We start from the raw sequence: 21,419 nt of genomic DNA on the forward strand, positions 1-21,419 counted from the left end.
TTAAATCATCTCAGTCCTAAGTGGACCGACACGGGTAATTTGTCTGACATGAACATGTCACCAGAACATGAGCCTACAACTCATATAAATAGTAGTAGTATATACATGGTTGTCAGAACCGGACTGGACCAGCCGGTCCGACCGTTCTGATCGGGAACTGGAACCTTGCCCGGTTCGTTCCTCTCTCATAACCGGAGGTACTTAAAACCGGTCAAAAACCGTTAAACCGGTCAAAAAACCGGTAAACCGATCAAAACTGGCGGTTCAACAGTTTAAACGGTTCAGAATTTTTTACCTAAAATGAAAACATGTACAATGTGCCACGCGCATGGAAAAGGAAAAAAATTAATGCTCAGTTTTAATTCTCACAAACTCACACGCACCCCAAGTCCCAACATTACCTTTTTGACTTTTTCCATAACTTCCTATTCCTTGTGGCACCTACTGAACGTATCATCTCACCATTTCCACTTTTTTTTCAACCTTTTTCTTTTAGTCTTTTACACTTCTCACCATATTATCTTTCTTATGTTTTCTCATTTCCAACTTTTTGTATTTTGCACTCACTTATTACTCTACTCAATGGATATAGAATGGTGTAATAGAATACCAATCATTTTACTTCATAATTTATATATTAAATAAAATTGAGTGTAATTTTTATTTCTTTATTCTATTACTTGTGAAGTTATAGTTAATTTTATCTATTGTTGTTTTAAATCAACTATTTTAGTTATATAATTATGACTATATTGTGTCATTTTCATTTGTAGTTTGATGTTTTTCTTTTTTTTATTCAATATTATTACCTGATATGTTATATATTTATTTAAAATAATATTAATTAATTGATAGCGGTAAAACCGGTTGGACCACGATTTCATTACGGTTGAACCAATGAACCGTGAACCAGTGCCCTCATCGGTTTGATCACCGGTTCGGTTTTAATAACATTGAGTATATAGTAGTTCATCCATTTTAAAATAGAGTTTAATTTCTATGCACCGACGGTGTAAAGTTTTTTTACACCGTCAACCAATCAGATTCTAAGGATGTGAGAAAATCTCTCATTTTATTTAATTTCATTAATTGATGTGGCACATCCTTAAAATCTGATTGGTTGACGGTGTAAAAAAACTTTATACCGTCGGTGCATCAAACTTTTTCTCTTTAAAATAACTATCTAGATAGAAATAGAAATTAAATATGCCACTTATCCACTGTGATGGGAGATATTTTTATAACACTGTATATACTAACTTCATTCATCCATTCCCGCTTTCCAAATTGCAGATAACGCCGAACCGGAAAATGACCTTCCGTCTAATCTCAGCTCCGCCGTCCTTCCCTCTCTTCACCTGCCACGCCACCTCCACCTCCACCTCCGCCACCACCACCGCCCGCCCCCTCCCTCCGCCTCCTCAAATCTCGCCGGCGACCCTAACTCCTATAACTCCACAGCCCCCGCCGCCAACGTGCGCACTCCACTGCTCCCACTTCCAATCGTACGCTTCCCCTTCCTTCCATTACTCATCATTGCTCTCAAACCCCGTTACCTTTCATTTCCCTCTGTTTCAATCACTCACGAATTTTGATTTTTGTTTCAGGTGCTCGGGGTGCACGCACGAGTTCAACCTCCACCGTCCGGTTGTATTGGAAGAAGCTACCGAATTCTTTAATCGATACGGCGTCGAGGACTTCACATTTGATACTTGCAAATTGGTATCTTCCTTTAACTCTCTTCTTATTTCACTACAACTTATTTCATTTTGCTTTATAAAAGTAGGTTATCATTCACCTAATCACCTCTAAATTTTAATTAATAAGTTTTTCATATTAGTTTCTGCATAAACACCTGGATGCTGTTAGAATATAATATAGAACTATTCATTTTTGGGATAACTGGTTGCTTGACATGTATCAGAGTCTCTATGACTTAGTGGTTTAGAGTTCGATCCATGCTCCCCCCACTTTCTAATTTGAAAGTGGAATTTAAGCACATGGTAGGTGGGCATGTGCATTTATCCACACTTCAAGTCCAAAGGGCTCTTGCGTGAGGGGGTGTGTTAGAATATAATATAAAACCATTCATTTAGCCCTTACCCAACAACTTAAGCTTTTGGGATAACTGGTTGCTTGACAGATACATGTTAGCTCTATTCTCAATTAAGTTGTTAATAAGATTTTATGTGATAAGTGCTTATAGCCTTTGATTAAGTTGTTAACTCGAGAGCACCCTTTGCTAATTTACTTATTTGGTTTGACATTATGTGGTTTGGTTTGGTTTGTTTTGCAGTGGGGTTGGAGGTGCCGTGCGAAATTGGCCGTGCGTGGCTCTTCAACCAACCCTCTCATCGGGCTCTATGAGGAGGGTACTCATAATGTAATTGACATTCCAGAATGCAAAGGTCCAGAGTTTGATTATATTATTCTTTATGTATGCGTTTGGTAGTCGTGATATAGCACCGGTTTCTATTTTTATGCATGTCACATTTTATCAATACAATTGAAATTGATACTGAGGTTAGAAACTGATTCATTGTTGGTTTCATAAGAGCTGGGATTAATGTGTACAGAACTACAGTTTTCTGTTCCATTTAGGGTTAGGGGTTTCAGGTTTTGTACATATTGCAAAACTCTACATCGGTTTATCTGGTTTTGTGTGTATGAGTATTTTTTCAAAATGTTCTACTTGGTACTTGAAATTACATTAATTAAGCGCGTGGTGTCTTCTGTGTGCAGCTCATCATCCTAATATTAATGCAACCGTGGAGCTGCTTAGACGAGGTATTTTTTGGGTTTTGTTTTTAGCAGTATATGTATCATGTTTTATTCTTCAACTATTTATTCATTTAGCTTTTTCTCAATATCACCTAGGTATTACTGAATTAGATATTGAGCCGTATCTTGAAGATGAAGGTACCGGTGATTTGCGTTATGTTCAGGTGAATTGTTTAGCACAAAATCGAAGAGCGTCGATGATGAATTCAGTTAATAATTTGGAGTTTTGAATTTGGGAAAATTAACTGATTGTGGATGGATGTGTACAGATGGCGGTGACAACATACAACACGTCTCTTCCTGCCCCAGAAAGATATAAAAATGGTTAGTTCTTACTACTGAATTGTGTCAAAAAATGGAATTGGCATTTTATTTTTGTTAATAGAATTAAATTAACCACTGTTTTATGTAAGTTTGTTTTCAGGGAAGGTTCAGGTTACATTGGTTTGGAATTCAAGAAGCGAACAGTCACCTGGTGTAGACAAAATGAATGCATTAGCGAATGTGAGCTTGTTGCTTCCTTTTTATCTTAGTATCATATTTTGTTTTAACTGTTATAATTCTTCTGTTCATTCCCTTTAAACCATAGAAAGTCAGGATTCATATGATTGATTGTAGTTTCTATGGAAAAATGGTGGGCCACGGAGCAGGCTTCATTTAATCCACTCTGTGTGGGCCAACTTTCAGACTTCTTCTAACAATGTAAGCTTAAATTTGTGCTAATGAATGACTTGTTTTTTATTAAAATGGAAAATGGTATGCTGTATGTGATACAAGGGAAATAGATGTTGTAGTTGCAGTTGGGAGGGAAGTACGGCTCTTGGTTCATGTACTGTTTTTGAATATAATTCATATTGATGCTGTACATTTATATCACAGATATTGTTGATTCATAATGGTCGTATCACATCTTTTTTTTGGGGGGGGGGGGGACTAATTGATGTTATACAAGTTTTCCCTAAAAATATAGGGCCTTAATAAATATTTTTGCATTACTGTATATTATGTTTGGCTTTTAAACTTAGATTGCCTTTGTGAACATCATATGAACTGAAGGTGGACAATTATATATATTATAAACTCTAGCCATCACGAGATCTAGGGAAGGTTCGAATCCATTGTGAGTCTATTGTAGATACTAGATAGTCTTCCTTTACTGGAATAATGTTCATAATACATGTTTGAGGGGCAATCTTTGGATGCTATAACCCTTAAACTTGATATATCCAGTTCAATTAAGTTTATGTAAAATAAGCAATATTGATGTATGATTATTGTATGCAGAATTCACTAAGATTTGTAGACAATATATGATAACTTCATCATGTTTGAATAATTTTTCTTATCAAAAGATGGAGATATTGTCTCAGATAATATGTACTTGATGGCTCAGATAATTTTTGGGAATAGATGGAGACATCTTATTGGAGAAAGAGACTTTTGGGAACATGTAGGTGGAATTGATGTGTCATTGGCCCCTTCTAGTTTTGGACAGGCAAATACACGGGTAAGACTCTTATTCAGTTAATCTTCATAATTTTTATTGCAGTTGGGAAATACATTTAATCAATCTTTTCAAGTAATTACTATCTAAGCATGGTACAAGACAGAATACACACACACTGCAAATAAATAAATCTTGAGACGGACAAACATACATATTACATACATGTATATAGTGTTGCTACGTCGAGATGTATATGAAAATTTGTGTAAAATATCCTTAGTATGTGTTGTAACATATTTAGGGGTCTTACTATTCCGACTTATATTGTTTGGAAGGGCATCATATCAAGGTCTTAGAGTGTCAAGTTGATGAGTCCATGAGTTTGTCTGGCATTCATTGGACACAATAGGCTCTATTTTTAACTGCTTGTGCTTCGTAAGCATTGAACCAAAAGAAATCACATTAATGGGTAGGAGGAGTGAGATGCATGAAAACATGCAGTCTCATAACACTGAGGACTTCTGTGCCATTAGCCATGAAAGGACTGATATCTATCCTCTCTTCCGTCCTCTTTCTTACAGGCTTTTGATGCCCTGCTGCGAAAGTTACAGAAATATGTTCCACATGAATCATCTGTTGCTGATTTGTATGCTGGAGCTGGGGTTATTGGGTTATCATTAGCTGCCACAAGAAAGTGCAGGCATGACCTGGATGGCTCTAAACCTTGAAAACGTTATATTCTAAATTTCTACTACATTGATGATTTGAAGGATTTATGTTTCTAGTTGTCTTACAGATCCATCAAATGCATCGAGATTAATAAAGAGTCGAAGGCATCTTTTGAAAAGACTATTGCACGTTTGCCCTCCACAGTCAACAGCAGCATCAGTTGGCATCATGCTGATGCTTCGAAAGTTAGTGTTTAATATCTGAAGCCTCATCATATATTTCATGCTTTCATTTCTGAAATTTTATTTTCTAATTTATATAACCATAAGGCTTAATTTCAATTTTGGTCCCACTAATTCTGGTCCCCCTAGTTTATTTTCTCAATTTTGGTCCCCCTAATTTTCTTTTAGCTATTTTGGTCCCTAAGTTTAGTGATTCCATGATTTTTGTGTCCTATTTTTTAAACAGGGCAAATGTTAGTAACTATTATGCATTACAATCTATTTATCTTCTTCTTTTAATTCTCAATTTATTTCGTGCATTAGAAAGTAATATTTTCAATAAGTTCTTAATTGTTAACAAAAAGTAAATTAAACTGATATATAGTTGTTTTATTATTATTATTATTATTATTTTATTAGGAAAAACACTTTAATTACAGCTCCACCTAGTGAGATATAGGAGTAGAAGAAAGCAAAATGTGAGATATGATAGGAAAAGAAGAGTGAGAAAGGAAAAGAAAGTGAGTGAAAATGAGATGGAAAAGAAACCGAGTGTGAATGTATCAAAACTCATATTATGATACGTGATCAATGTTTTGCATGAAATTTTTTTATCAGATTCTAATTAGTTGGATTTTCTATTGTCTTTTGAAATATGTTTTAGTCTGATATTATGTCATATAAGTTTTTAATATATTTTTAGTCTATCTAAAATTTTAAATCATATGAATAATTATTCATATAAAACGCATATACTTGAAAGTTATGCATAATAAAATGGGTTGAACACTTGAACATGTATTATTAACATAAAGCTAATTTAGTTAGTTATACTTTTGCAACTTATTTATACTTATTTCAACAATAAATTATATTTTTTCATCAACAAATTATATTTCAATTAATTTGATAATACTTGATTAAAAAGTTTTCACCCTATAATATAATCTAAAATATATATTCATGCTAAACATTGATCTCGTATAGTAGTAGTAGTAATAATAATAACAATAATAATAATAATAATAATAATAATAATAATAATGGCAACAGCATTAATTTATAACGAGTGAAGTAAATTGAGATTTAAAAGAGATAAATATAATTACAAATAAAATGCATTGAATTCATAATACTAATGCATTGCCACAGTTAAAAAATAGGGGACCAAAACTGTAAAATCACTAAATTTAGGGAACCAAAATTAAGAAAAGAAAAGTAGGGGATAACATAATTATTGAATTTGGGGGACCAAATTGAGAAAATAAAGCAGGGGATCAAAATTACAGAATCACTAAACTAAGGGACCAAAATGGCAGCTAACCCTAACTTCGCTGCAACTTTTATGCATATATCTTTCATCATTGCGTTTGAAGATTTTATTTGGGAAGGATACATTTGGGTTGAAGTCCCTAACTTCTTATCAATATATTTTTTTACGTTCAAGAGAAAAATAAATTCTGTTTCTTAGCTTTTATCCTTGTCAAGTTGTCATGTTTTCTTTGGAGCTCATTGTATGAATCATTTGCATGTAACAGGAGCCTCTTTTGTGGCTTGTGGGCTCAGATGTTGTTGTCATTGATCCTCCTAGAAAAGGACTAGATGTATCCCTTATTGATGCATTGAAGGATATATCATCAATCGAGCGTAAAGTCCTATCATCACCGGAACGGTTGTTTATTTGTGAACTTCTCAATATTTCAATTTGAAAATATGTCCCCAAGTCAGTGTCTGATTTAGTGCACGTTACCTGCAGCTCAAACTCAGTCCAGGAAGAGAAAAGACCATGGGTTTTACGTGCTAAAGAAGCTTCAGTCCATATTGGTAGCAAACCAGCTTTGGTTAATGACCCTCAATCAGTACCAAAAACCCTTATTTATATAAGTTGTGGATGGGAAAGTTTTAAAGAGGTATTTCCATGATCAATCTTTGATGGGTGTATCTTGATTTTATCAAACTTGAATACTCCTCATTCTAAAAGTTGCTGCCTGACAGGATTGCAAGTCATTGTTGTCTAGTAAGGCATGGCATTTGGAGAAAGCTCATGGTTTTAACTTCTTTCCCGGTACCCAAAGGTTTTTTTTTCCCTATAATTTCTTATAATTTATCTATTTTTAGTATTTATTATTCCTTTCAGTTTCTTTTATATTTGCAAAAAAAAAAGAACTTGGAGTTAATAAATTGTTTTTTTGTCTTTCTCTGAAGTCTGAACTACATTGAAATTGCATTTCAGCTTTGTACACCTCAACCTTTATATGGTTATTTGATAGGATACCTGGGCCTTGATTCGAATGAGGACATAATTTTAGGAGCATCTAGTGGAAGGCCTAGTATATGGAAAGTTTACACTAGGAGAAGGAGTGTGGGGTCAGGAGAGGGGAATGAGAGTTAGTTAGTGACGTGTCTCATGATTCCCTTGCTTCCAGGGATTCGCGCATTTGGGGGAGAGAGACTAGAGGGTTAGAGGCATTCATGCTTTTGGGTAGGATTCCTAGACTCTGGAAAACTACCTTTTTGTAGAGTTCTTGAGCTCATCGATTTCCCTAAATTACATAATATACAGTTCTGAGTTATCAGGTTCTATCATTATTATCCACTTCAAAAATAACTGTTAGAATATAAAACCATTCATGTGGCCCTTACCCAACAGCTTAAGCTTTTGGGATAAGTGGTTGCTTGACAATAACTAATAGTTTTCAATGTTTCTGTATACTTATTGGTTACTTAGAAGACCATGTATGTACACTGTACTGTGTCATCATGCTCATTAGTCATTACTAATCCTTGGTCCCTGATAATATACAATTTTTGGGAACTAGTATCTCTATTTTTTTTAAGTTTACATTTAAGAAAATAGTACATTTTAAGTTGCTCACTAGGGTGTTTTTATGGAATAAAAATATGCCTTTTTTGTATTTTTTTAAATACTAAAAACAAAATAAAATTTACCGAGGGACTAATTCCATGAAAAGGGATTCTTTCAAGGATATAATATATGTAAACCTTTATTTTATTTATGCAAAGTCACAGACTTATGTACAATTCATGGAGCCTTTTACTTCTAAGTGTAGGTGTGCGGAAAAGAAGAGGGGGGGGGGTGGTGGTCGGGGGCAAGCATGTTCAGATAGAGTTAGACCTTGGAAACTTGACCACTAAACCAGGAACCCAAATAATGGGAACAGTGGAACACCCAAGGAAACTTAAATGGCATTTTGAGATGAGAGATTTATATTTGAACTTTCTTGTTCTCAACCTGTCATATTTTCATCATGTTTAATCTGTGAAACATTTTATGGACTACTCAGAGAGGCATGCTTGTGCAACCTAAATTTACCATCCAAGATTTTGCTCATCCTCTCACACTTCTAAGCTTTCCATGCTATAGTTCGATCCTTGTCCATCATTGAAAAGTTTGTTGAAGTAATTCTTCCATCTCTCTCTAATACCTTCGTAACCAAGATTGTTCCCTCTTCATCTTTATTACGTCTCACCAGGTCCAAATCTCTCTGTTTTCTTTCTCTCTTTTTGGCATGCTTTTATATTTTCCGTTCTCCATTTTTTGTCCCAAGTAACTCTTCATAAGCCTTGGATCGCTTCACTCACAACTTTCCTCATCTCATTTCTAGCCTTCTGATAAAATCCCAATTTTCATAAAATCCCAATTTTCAGCGCTGTTACCAAAAACAATAAAAATTAAGGAGGGAACGATAAAAAAAGTGATATTTTAAGGAGTAAATATATGTAAGCCTTTATGTTTTGATGCGAAGGCACAGACTTATGTTCAACTCATGAATCATTTAAATTTGTGTTTGTGAGTGTGTGAGTGCGTGCGTGTACGAGAGCTTTTAAAGTGTAGTGTGTGCAGAAAGGACAGGACGGGGAGAGGGAGCATATCCAGATAGACTTAGACATGAACATGACTACTAAATCAGGAATCCAAACACCCAGGACACTTAAATTGCATTTGGAGAAGAGATGTATATTTGAACTTTTCTTGTTCTCAGCAGCAGTGAGCATGCCCCCTTCTCAAACCTAACAAAGCACTACTATAGACTAGCATGCCCTAGAAGCATCCAACTTGTCATGTTTTCATCATGTTCGATCTGTGAAACATTTTATGGACTAATCAGAGAGGCATGCTTGTGCAACGTAATTTTAACTTAGTATTTGTTGAAGCCCTACAAGCTTTATGTATGTACTCTAAGTCTAAACATGTGACGAACTTAAGAAAGTCAACCATCACTCTGCTAGGTCAGATAAAGGAGTGCTTTTCCTGTCTCCATAAAATGCATTCTGTATATATTATCCGTGCCATGATATCTACTTTGAGTATGTTCCCTCACTCTCCTTGAATTTTTCCCCCTCATATTAAAATTTTACAATATCCTTTTATCAGAATTATATATAGGATACATAGTGTAGTTGATTCTATGATTGTTCTTTGCATAGCTTCCCCTCCTCCCTGAAAAATTAAAGTATATTAATTTCTCATTTACCAATGCAGCATTGAAGTTCTAGCAGTGTTCAAGAGGGGCCCTCAGAAAAAGAAACCAGTAAAGAAAAAGCACTTGCAAGGAGCTGCTAGACATTAATTAGCACATGCTTAAATGCCAGGGATTTCATTAACAACTGAGAATGAGCGCTTGTATTTTTGCACGGAAGAAAAGAATTGGATAAATGTTGTAGTAGTCTTAAGTGGAAGGAGTTGTCCATTTGTGTGCGTGTTGTTTGGAGGAGGGGTGTTTTGTACTAGTAAAAAGGGAAACTTATTTCATCATTTGATGAATTTTGTGTAGAAGGAATTTAATGTATATAGTTTTCAATCAAATTTGAAGCTTATACATCTTCATGCTTTTAATTCAAGTAAAACAAAACTGAGTAATAACTTCTCATGAAATAAAAAAACCAATTTGTGCCAAGAGAGCTGCTGGCCATTCAATGACTAGGAAAGCTTCAGTTCCTCTTTTCTCTGTTCTTATGTTTTGCCAGGTGAGGAAAGACTGTCAGAATGTTGTAGGGCAGTAGATCCTGTCTGGTCAAGATCCCAATTACAGGGGATACCTATTAAGAGATCAGATCACATCATTAGGTTACTTATATATGGAAATTTATATAATTTAAGATCAGCCATGAATTTTATTTTGCTCCTGAGATTCTACTAGAAAAATACTGACATATCTAATTCATGTTTGAATAGTTTCAATACTAACCCCAGATGCCTGATACTTGGGTACCACAAGCAGATGGCGAAGTCCAACTTGCCTGAAGAGGATCATTGCCTTTGCTACTGATACGCTCTCTAGCACTGTAAAGGGAGTTGTATTAGTGAGAGGCTGTAGATCAACAAACATCTCCATTTCCTCCCTTGTTATAGCCACCTCTTCCATATTCCCTCTCTCAGCCAGCTCTACCGAGGTAAATTTCTCTCTTACTTCCCATTCCTCTGTTCTCCTTCTCTCTTTCAAGAACCACTTCTTTTTTAATGCTTGGATAAGGTGTGCTCTTAGAATTAGTCCATGCAGTTCTGTTGCCTCATTGGCCTGTCCTACCGGTGGTACTACCCCATCATCCATAACAGGGAAACCGTTATGGGTGGTGTTTTTCAAGGCATCTACTATATTGGCTACCTTTTCTACTCCATGGAGGGAAATCACTGCTGGCTTGACATCAACAAGATCACCTACAGTGAGATTTCTCATCCATGGTTCAGGATTTGCATCCATGAAAGGAAGGCCTTTCAAGTGCAGTATAATCTCATAGATGCTTGGATTGAAACAGTCTCCGACAGTTTTGGCTATTAGGAGAACCATCATTGTTATTGGTAGCAGGAGAAGATTGCTGGTGAGTTCAAGGAAGATCACACATAAGGATACAGTCATCCTCATGGAACCAGCCATGAGGGAGGCTGCACCAAGTACTGCAAACAACCCTTGATCATTTTTTGTGTAAGGTTCCATGAAGATGCCGATAAGGCGGCCATAACCTGAGCCCATAAGGATGATTGGGAGGAACAGTCCGGACGGCACGGCAATTCCAAAAGTAAAGAGTCCCAATATGCAATAGAGTGCAAAGAAAATTAGGAGGGAGAAGGGTTGATATTCTTGAGAAGTGTTTGTTGAGAATATGTTTCGAACAGCATCGTCATTAGTTGTAAGCAGAAGGGTGGCAAGATCGTTGTAGTGGCCAGGTGGGCAGTTGAATTGTTTGAAATTTCCAGACCTTCCATTGGTGGGGCAGACAGACTCTGAATCTGGAGGCAGTGAGCCACAAGGGGTACATTTTGCTAGGAATGGGAGACCATATTGACACACTGATGTGAAGAGTGCAACTGCAAGACTGAGGAGGAGTTTGTGCATTCTTCCTTTCCTGCAAAAATTAAAGGTAGGTAGATACTATCTCAGGAATCATGTCATAGATATCATCAATTTTAATTGTATCACTTGGCCTGCTTTATTAGAGTGCGAACCCCCAATATACTTTGGGGTAAAATGCTTTGTGTTTAAAGGGTGTTTAGATAAATAACTGAATTAAGCACTTATGACAATAAGCGCTTATCACATAAGTACTTATTCATAAGATAGCTTGTGTAATTCATTGAAATAAAATCAAAATATCTAACAGGTAGGCATAAACACGTATTTATATGCTAATATGAGCAGCTTATGAAAATAAGCTCGAAACAACTAATAAGTAGGTCACAACCTATTTTCATAAGCTTACACAAACACATGCATAAGCTCTTATGGTATAGCCGTATAGATAAACTCAAATAAGCTAACTCGGCCTTAGTTTCATTAGATGCCATAGTTGTTTGGCCTTGAGCAGTTGAGCACTCATGTTTGTACCCTCAAGGACAGTGACTGGCACAATTTTAGTCTTCATTGGGTAATGGGTTAATGTTGTGTGGTCAGTGTAGAACATGAAGTCTTGTGATTTTCTATATTTTTATGAGTAACTATGTGACCTTAAACTTTCATGATATGCAACGTGTTTTGAGACTAAGGGTGGTCATTACTTACTGATTGATGAGATTGTAGAGTCTGAGGATCTTGTGTAGAAGATGATTGTAAAGGCTTCCCAATATCCCACCTACGATTCCAATGACTACAACTGGGATGATATCAATAGGATGGTACCTAACAGTGACATTGCTCACATCAAACATGATCAACCCTCCTGACCCAAAAAGGCCACATTTCCCAGAGTTGCAGATTTCAATGAAGGCCCTGAGCACCACCACCACAACAGCTGTGCAGAAGAAAGTTCTCCATAGGAGTGCACTCCTCCACCATGTTGCCACCTCTTCAAGGGCAAAGAGAACTCCACCCACAGGTGCGCGAAACGCTGCACAAACTCCTGCAGATGCACCGCAGGTAATAAGATCCCGGCGATCGCGATCGTTGTTGAAGTATCGGAGCCAGCGCCATTTGATCTTGTAATTGTCAGGGCCTCCCTGGCCTAGTAAGGAAGCAATGCAGCTTCCTATGTGTACCAAGGGTCCTTCTTTCCCCAGATCTAAGCCTGCAGCGACGGCTCCAATGCTTCCAATTATCTACAATAACAAATGCATGAGATGTGGTGTGAACAAGAATTGGCAATTTGCTGGTAAAAACATGAATGACCAAATGGAGATGTGACGTGAATAGTTATTATAACATCTTTGGATTAACTCTCTGAATCAATTATGACACCCAGAAGTCACTCATGTAAACTTCTCATAATTGATTTTACCTTTAGAATTAATTGTAGAAAGACTTCCGAAGTAATTTTTACCAGTTACAAGAAACTTGATCAGTCACTTTTGTAATTTGTGGTGTTCTATACATTTTCTGCCTGATAGTATTGACACCCCATGATTATTTTCTTGATTTTGATTCATTCACACCTCATTTGCTCTACGATCTCATTTCCACTATATTTCTCTAACTATTTCTCACTTCTATTCCTATCACATTACTAATCATATCTTTCATTTCTCTCTTTTTCCTTATATCTCTAGGTGTCTGTGTTTTATATGTAAACATAACTTTATTCTTGTTTACCACTCATTGGACAAGTTGCTGAGTATTAAATGATTGAAACCAACAACACACTATCCATCCCTGTGAGCTTTCCCTTTGATTTTTTGGGTCCACTTGTCAAGCTGTGCTACTCGTAGTCGTGCCATAATTTTATCAATTACATATGTATTATTTCATGAAATCAGTGCCACAATCAGTAAAATTGTCACCAAGCTTATATGGATATAAAAATAGAAAAGAAATGAATGGAAAAATATAGGATCGGAGAAACTATCAATTTTTTGCATCTTTAGTACACAAAACAAGGAAACAAATATGCCAAAGGAAAACTAAACCATTGCGTTGAATGAATTATACCCTTTGGTGTGAGTTAATCAGAAGGAAAGAGTTGAAGCAGGGTAGAAGATAACATAACATTCTTACCTTGACTATTAACGTTGTAGCACCAAACATGTTGGGAGTATCAATGCCATTAAGATAAGCTTTGATTTCAGGTATTCCCGGTCCAGCTGCTGTGGGTGCAAAACACACACACAGAACAGCAGCAATCAATGTTAAGAACAAATTAACGCCCGTGAAATATAGGAAACCCGCCAAGTACCTGCATATTAATGTTGTCACACAGTAGTTGCATTGTTGAGGAAGCTGAATTGATTGAAACAAAAAAGAAAGAAAGCAAATAGATAGATAGAAATGAGGAAGATTAGAAAGATTGTTCCAGGGTTGTTCTGGATCTGACCTTTCTGTGTGGATGTATCTAAGAACAGCCAGAAGCTTGTATCCTGCAATGTTCTCAACAGCAAGATTGATGAGGGTGGCTATAATACCAGTGAGAAGTCCAACAAGAAGTGCCAGGGTCCATTTCAAGAATATGTACTGCAATACTTCAACTCTTGATCTGCTTCTCCAATTATGCTTGAACAGATCATTCTCATTTATCCTACAAATAAGTTTGGATCAACTTCTCATATCTCAGAATTGATTCTGACACCCTCTGAAGCTGCTCATAGAACTTTCATCCTAAAGTTGATTATGACTTTAAAATCAATTGTAGAAGAATTTTGAAACGTGCACTTACTCATAGTCCAAGCTTTCTATATAGGAAACTTTTGCTCCGACCAGAGCAAGTGGATTGGAAGACAGTGTCCGATTCCTCTTGATGAGTAGAGGCTGATTTAGTGGATTGCCTTCTGGGTCTATTACTTCTTCTTCTTCTCTTTCAACAACTTCTTCCATTTTGTTATGGATTGTTAAGCTTTCTTCTCCCATCGGATAAACAACACACAAGTTGTTGAGAACTTATAAGGCTCTCTGAAGTTGGTGAATTTTCTGTTGGTTTTGGATGAGCACAAACTCAACAAGTGAGACACCTCAACTATGAGAAAGTGGAGACCGCATCTATTATCTTCTTTAATGTCTACATGTTCGTTTGTAATTTGTCATGCCAATTATTTATTCAACTGATGAAAACTTGACAACTGACAACTGTTTTATGTAAATGGCTTCCATCCCTTTTTGGGATCACTCATATTCACAAGCCACATCCACATGGTGAATATAAAATTCATGTTATAATACACACTTGGAGATGAGATTAAGGGATAATAATGTTGATAGACATACGGACTCCCGGGACTCCCGCTACATACTTTGTTTTGTGGTAGTTTCTGATTGCCACAAATCTGCAGAGTTTAAAAAAAAAATGATCAACACGGCTTTTGGGAGCTATGGTTACCGTTAAAAAGTTGAGAATTTTATTAGTGGTCTAAATATTTATTTTTATATTTCGTATTTAGTGGCGGTCGAAACTGTTGCCAAACACGTAAATGTCGAGATCTATGTATCATTACTGTGATATAATTGGAGATGAGAAGTTTTTTATTATTGGGTTACATCTCTAGATGTATGTGTATGAAAAAAAAAAATTTAGGCTATTCACTTTAGCACTAACGCTAAAAGATCCATATTTTGTGTCTTTAAATGATGTCTCAATTTTATGTTACATAAATGAGATCGTATCATGTCAAATATAAAAGACATGAGCGGAGCTACTAAGGCAAAAAAATTGAGACATCATTTGAGTATGAGTAATGAAATATTTCAATTACTAGTATCAGGAGATTAGTCTTCGCCTATGGAGGTTAAAAAATTATGAAAATTTGTCTTTTCTTGTTAACTCATACGAGCAGCTCCTAGCATAAGTTTATTTAAATTTTGGTTTAAAAATATATGTAACACAAACATATCGTCAAACAACTTATTATTTGTTAATGAAGCAGTTTCCTTACTTTTCTGCTGTTCCTTTTAATAGTCCAGGATTCTTGGCTCATAATGATCAGGGCCACAAAATATAGTAAATGCGATTATTCTTTGTCATGAACGGATATAGGTTACCTGCTTATGTTCAAATCTTTATGTGTGATGATTATTATTATTAATGTAATATTATAGTATTGCATAATATTACTATATATTGAATAATTAAACTTATGTGTGCATCTTCCAAGTTGTCATGTGATTTGTAAATGTGATGGATACATGGATGGCGATGCTTTACTTATCTTTAGCCTTAAGTTTTTGCTTGTTTGCGAAGGATTCCACTCCCATTTTCAAACTAAAACAAATTGAGGATCATATCATAATTTTCTATTATCATATTGTGATTTACTGTTACTGTCAATGTTTAAAGCTTTAAGTTTTCTTTCTTTCTTACTTTTTCACCAACTCATCACGTTCAATTATAAACTCGGTCTTTAAGAAAATTTTATTGTTTAAACTAAAGTTTTCTTTCTTACTTTTTGACTAACTCACAAGCAATTATTAAAATGTCATTGATATTACGATTTACTGTTATTGTTATCGTATGTAAACTTAAAGTTTTCTTTCTTTCTTTTTTACTTTAAATGTGCTTATAAGATAAACAACTTAATTAAACACGTATGATAATTAGCTAGCATTTAACACATAAGTGCTTATTCATAAGTTAATTTGATAAATATATTGAAATAAATTGAATTCAAGTTGTAGGTACAAGAAAGTTCTTATTTATAAGTCAATCTGAACATGAAAATAAGTTCAAAACAGCAGGTTATAAGTCATTTACAAGAAGCTCTATCAAGCACTTGCATGAACGTTTATGTTATATATAAGACAAGTTCAAATAAACTCTTTCAAACAGGGCATAACTCAATAGAAAGTGATTAATGCCTCTATGGACTAATTGTGCAATTCAAAAAGTTACAATCTTTTGTTAAATCTAGACCCGATTCCTCAACTCAAAATTGGGGAAGAAATGAAAGGTACATTAAGGGCTGGAAATTCGATTGAGTCTGTTGAAATCCGTCCTTCGAAGGGTGTCATTTGGGGTCGAAAAAAGTGACTTGTGGCTTCAAGGACAATTTGTTCAAATGGAATTTCACTCCAAAACTTGGAAAGTGAAGGGTTCATGGAATATGAAGTCTTTTGAGGTTGAAGGATTGATAGAGCCACACTTATGAAGAAGAAGAGACCGTATGTGTCTTGATTCTTGATTAGCAACCAGTAAACACGAAGTTGTCAAGCAACAAGATAATTAGGAGGATTTGTGTTGAATCTCGAGGTGAGCTATCAAGCAACAAAACAGTTAGGAGGGTTCATGTTGAATCTCGAGGCAAGTTATCAAACAACAAGACATTTATGAGGATTCGTGTTAGACTCCTCAAAACTCAACAGGTTTGATTCCAATGGAAGACCTTGTTTTGGACTTAGAAATGTGTCTAAGTTGTGAGTAAAGGGGCTGCTAGTTGTCTTGAAAAGAGGTGTAAGACCTTGAAGACCTTATGCCTAATCTTAGCCTACAAATGACTAAGTTATAGAGGGAAAAGTGATAAACATTTCTTCTTGAAAAAAGGGACGTCGAACGTATTTGATTTCAAATTCAAATACTCCCTCCGTTCCTTATTAACTGTTCACTTTGAAGAAAAAAATTTGTTCCTATATATCTGTCCACTTAGAGTTTCAAGAGAGCATTAATTGATGTTTTACCAAGAAATACCCTTACAGAAACAATAAATGAAGAAAGATAAAATACATTTTAAAGGGTGATATAGGAAAACAAATAATACTTTTATGAAAATCAACATAATTAATTGATTTCCTTAATTTGTGTAAACCTTCTCTTCCTGGACAGATAAATAGGAAACGGAGGAAGTTTATTTTAAGGTAGTTTGTTCCAGTATGGAGCATTGTGTGGTAGGGTAGTATCTAGAGTATAGAGAGGTTGCACTAGAAAGAGAGGTTAGAGAGAGAGAGAGAATAGCTGAATTCCACTTGTACTATCAAGAAATGAGCCAAAGTCATTTTCAATTGATAACTGCTACCTATTTATAGGTGTGGGGTGTGGACCCTGCGTTCTGACTTGCTCCTAATGGGCCATATGGGCCGTGCGTATAGGCCCAGTTTATAAGGCATGCAACCAGCCAGGGGCGGGCTGTCCTAGGGCGTTGCACCTATGGGGGCTCGCCCGATCCAGTAGCAGGAAAGCAAGTTATATACTAAGAAGAAATGTCTCTCAAGGACACATGGAGTAAAAGAGACAAGATCGTAGGGCATGTGGGTACTGGAAGCAAGATAGACATAAAATTCACTACTAGTTATACACTTGGTTAGTTAGCAATATCTTAGTTGTTTAGTTGTGCTAGTTTTAATGTCGAATTGTCAAAAAAAAAATCTTATTGCATCCGATCCATTAACTTTTATTGGGTTCTATATTGCGTCCATTAATTTGAACATGAATGCCAACTAATTAGTCCCACATGGCACATGCAAATTTAACTCTTAACAGTATCAAGTCACGATTCAGAAGGTCGGGGAGCCATGCATAAACGACCATCATTAAAAATAACATTCCACATAATGAGCATATCGTATATATATTAATAAGAAGAGAAAGAATAAAAATTGATTTTACATATGATGCCATATCGTAAAAAAAGAAAGAAAAATAAACTGTGTATGTATAGATACTGTCATTGTGTTTTAGAATTAAGTCGTAAAATTTCAGATCATAGATAAAATGTGGTATCTCAATATGTTTGGTTGAAAAAGAGAATGAAAGGAAAGAAAAATGGAAAGAAATTGAATTCTGAAATCTGTCATTCTCAACCTCAATCTTTGACATGTTGTTTGTAAGTTGTGATAGATAAAACACGTAGAGCCAAACGTTACGTGCCACGTGACTTCCAACTGTTCATTATCAAAAAATGGCTCTTGAACGCCTCCAAAGGACACTTTGTACGTGAAATCCATTATCAATCATCAATCATTGCTGTCAAAAAGAAAATCATCAATCATTAACATTCTAAAAACAAGTAAAACTGTCGTATCTGGAAGCTTAGAGCAACTCCAACGCTGGTTTCTTAGACCAGTTGGAGTTGCTAAGGAACCGTTTCTTATTTTTTGCAGCATTGGAGCTGATCTATGTGGCAGTTTTAGTTTCTTAACTACAGTGCAGAGTTCCTTGTGCAAGGAACTCTGCTTTTTGGTTCCTTAACATTAAAAAGTAATATTTTCTCTCACTTGCTTCAACTGAATCCAGAGGGAAACGAAACAGAATGAAGGAAATCAACACAGTGCTTGCTCTTAAACCAGAATTCCAGAAATTTTATTCAACAATAAAATAAATACAAAATTATAATGAAATGTTTTAGAAGAAAGAAGATGTACAAATTTATTTACAACAGAAGATAAATTTTTTTACATAGAAAAAAAATAAAAAAACACAGAAGCTGAAAGGGAAGAACAGGAGCTCCGATCCGCTCATTTTCTCTGATCTGGTGGCGGTGGCAGAGGGTGGCCCTTGAGGAAGGCTTGCATGTCTCCGATCCAGTGCTTGAGGGGCGATTTGGGTCGAGATTGAAGCTTTGGTGGCGGCTGGGGTGTGTTTTGGTTGCGGTGAGGGGGCGGTTTTGGTGGCGGTGAAGGTTGTTTGGTGGCGGGTCAGTGGCGGTGAGGTGGTTTTGGTTGTGGTTGTGGGTGTTTGGTGGCAGAGAGGTGGGTTTTGTTTGAGGTTGTGGGTGTTAGGTGGCGGTGAGGAGGGTGGTGAGGGTGAGGAGGCCGTGAGGTGGCGGTGGTGAGGGTGAGGAGGCCGTGAGGTGGCGGTGAGGAGGGTTTGGTGAGGAAGAAGAAGAGGACGAAGGAGAAGAGGACGAAGGAGAAGAAGAGGACGAAGGAGAAGAGGACGAAGGAGAAGAAGAGGACGAAGGAGAAGAGGACGCAGGTGATCGGTTGGTGATGTTTGGTGATCGGTTGGTGAGGTTGGAGAAGAAGAGGACGAAGGAGAAGAAGAGGACGAAGGAGAAGCTGCGTGAGAGAAGAGAGGAAGAAGAGAGGAGCGGCTAGGGTTAGAATGGAGAGTGAGGGAGGAAAAGTAGATTATATAGTGGGTGACCGGCTGAGCCGGTCATCCCACCGGCTGGTGCCGGTTTTCTGCCCGTTTGGGCTTTTTTTTTTTTGAATTTTTTTAAATTGACCGGTTTGACCGGTTTTTCTGCCCGTTTTCTGACCGTTTTTTCAATTCTCCGACCGTTTTTTCAATTCTCAGATTCTTTACCTTATATATAGTGCAGTAGACCATTTGAAACACCAACATTTACTCCCACAATTTCTCTCTTGTCCAAAAATTCTCAAATTTCTCACAATGTCTAATCCTTATGAGCAATATTATCCACTGCTCGACAATGAAACACCTCCTACAAGTGAAGGTTTGCAACCTTCGCCTATGTTTCCGCCACAAAACCAACCTCCGCAGATGATTCACCTGCAAAGCCAACCTATGATGGTGTTCCAACAACAAAACCAACATTCGCTGGTGATTCGCCCGCAAAGCCAACCTATGCCGATGTTCCAACAACAAAACCCACATCCGCAAATGTATCAACCACAAAGCCAACATCCGCAGATGTGTCACCCTCAAAACCAACCTCCTCACACCGGTGGTAATGTTCAAAATCCTTCGTATCAAATGTTTCCACAATCGTTCTACCATCAAAACCAACCTCAGGGTCAAATGGGATCATATCCATCACAAATGTCTTATCCAAACAATCCACAATATTGCATGTATCCACCACAATACCAAGCACCTCCTACTGGTAGCAGCAGTAGTTCAAAAGTCTCAAGTACACAATGTGAGGCTATGCCCGATGAGCCTGAATTTTCTACTCAACGGGGTCTAGATGATATTGATCTTGAAGAATCCGGAAAGAAACGCACCAAATGGAGTGGTAAAGATAATATACTTCTTCTTCAATCATGGCTCAACGTTTCTACCGATCGGGTCGTGGGAAATGAGCAAAAGTCAGATTTGTTTTGGAATAAGATTCGAGCCCAATATGAGGAGTACCGCGACGATGCCTCTCCTTCGAGGACATGGTTATCCCTGAAATCTCATTTTAATAAATTGAATGCTGATCTTCAAAAATTTGTCGGTTGCCACACTAAAGCCGTCAATCATTGGAAAAGTGGACACTCAGATAAGGACATCATGGCTACGGCGCATCAATTATATCATGTAGATACAGGTAAAGATTTCAAACATGAGAATGAATGGCGGTTGGTGAAGGATGAACCAAAGTGGAAGGGAACATTTATGACAACCAGTTCAACGAGGCAGAAGAAGTCAGTAGATGGGGTGTATGCAACATCGTCTGACCGGAGTGCATCAATCGAGGGCGACGAATATGAGGCCACACAACCAGCAACCCGCCCGTTGGGAAAAAAGAACCAGAAAAGGAAGGCCAAAGTAGGAGACACAGCTTCAAGTGATCTCGATTATGTTCCTAACTCCGAGATGATAGCCATCGGGAAAGCTAAACTGGGATTCCTTGCGAGTTTTGAGAAGCTCAAGACTGAAGAACTGGAGGTGAAAAAGGAAAAAAACAAACTTCAAAAGGCGCGGTTATTGAAGGAATACAAAGATATCCTTATGGAGGACACATCACAAATGAACGAGGTGCAGTTAGCAACGCATCAGCGCCTAGTTGAATTCGCCATGAAAGAACTAGGAATGTCTTAATTCTTGTTGTTGTCTTTCTTAGCGTGTGCCAATGTTGTGATTTTAGCATTTCTACTTATTGATTCTGCATTAGTGTTGTAATTTTAGCATTTCTACTTATGTGTATTGCATCAGTGTTGTAATTTTAGCATTTCTACTTATGTGTATTGCATCAGTGTTGTAATTTCAGTATTCGAATTTTTCTTAATGTGTACTGCGTTTCTACTTATGTGTTCTATATAGCCGTT

The 21,419-nt window shown here is 36.7% G+C and overlaps 2 protein-coding genes across 5 annotated transcripts; one reads left to right on the forward strand and one right to left on the reverse strand.

Moving 5' to 3' along the window:
- The first annotated feature begins 1,261 nt into the window (after window positions 1–1,261).
- LOC130729693 (uncharacterized) lies at window positions 1,262–10,037 on the forward strand. Of its 4 annotated transcripts, none has more exons than XM_057581519.1 (15): window positions 1,262–1,505; window positions 1,608–1,722; window positions 2,297–2,408; window positions 2,743–2,787; window positions 2,878–2,945; window positions 3,051–3,105; window positions 3,206–3,285; window positions 3,400–3,483; window positions 4,175–4,288; window positions 4,810–4,928; window positions 5,025–5,142; window positions 6,657–6,790; window positions 6,875–7,028; window positions 7,114–7,193; window positions 7,352–8,199. In XM_057581519.1, the coding sequence occupies exons 1-15, from the start codon at window positions 1,312–1,314 to the stop codon at window positions 7,383–7,385; spliced, it is 1,506 nt and encodes a 501-aa protein (XP_057437502.1). In that variant the 5' UTR covers window positions 1,262–1,311; the 3' UTR covers window positions 7,386–8,199. The 4 variants fall into 4 exon arrangements, with proteins under 4 accessions (XP_057437502.1, XP_057437504.1, XP_057437503.1 ...); XM_057581521.1 differs by lacking the exon at window positions 7,352–8,199 and adding an exon at window positions 9,623–9,683 and having other exon boundaries at window positions 1,263–1,505; window positions 7,114–7,183; XM_057581518.1 differs by lacking the exon at window positions 7,352–8,199 and adding an exon at window positions 9,623–10,037 and having other exon boundaries at window positions 1,265–1,505.
- LOC130729692 (chloride channel protein CLC-a) lies at window positions 9,905–14,581 on the reverse strand. The gene is made up of 6 exons (XM_057581517.1): window positions 14,218–14,581; window positions 13,879–14,079; window positions 13,563–13,740; window positions 12,138–12,670; window positions 10,329–11,484; window positions 9,905–10,179 (listed from the first exon to the last, which is right to left on the reverse strand). The coding sequence occupies exons 1-6, from the start codon at window positions 14,406–14,408 to the stop codon at window positions 10,072–10,074; spliced, it is 2,367 nt and encodes a 788-aa protein (XP_057437500.1). The 5' UTR covers window positions 14,409–14,581; the 3' UTR covers window positions 9,905–10,071.
- Between the last annotated feature and the right edge of the window lie 6,838 nt (window positions 14,582–21,419).

This window comes from Lotus japonicus, chromosome 1, assembly GCF_012489685.1.
Source record: "Lotus japonicus ecotype B-129 chromosome 1, LjGifu_v1.2".
Taxonomy (NCBI): domain Eukaryota; kingdom Viridiplantae; phylum Streptophyta; class Magnoliopsida; order Fabales; family Fabaceae; genus Lotus; species Lotus japonicus.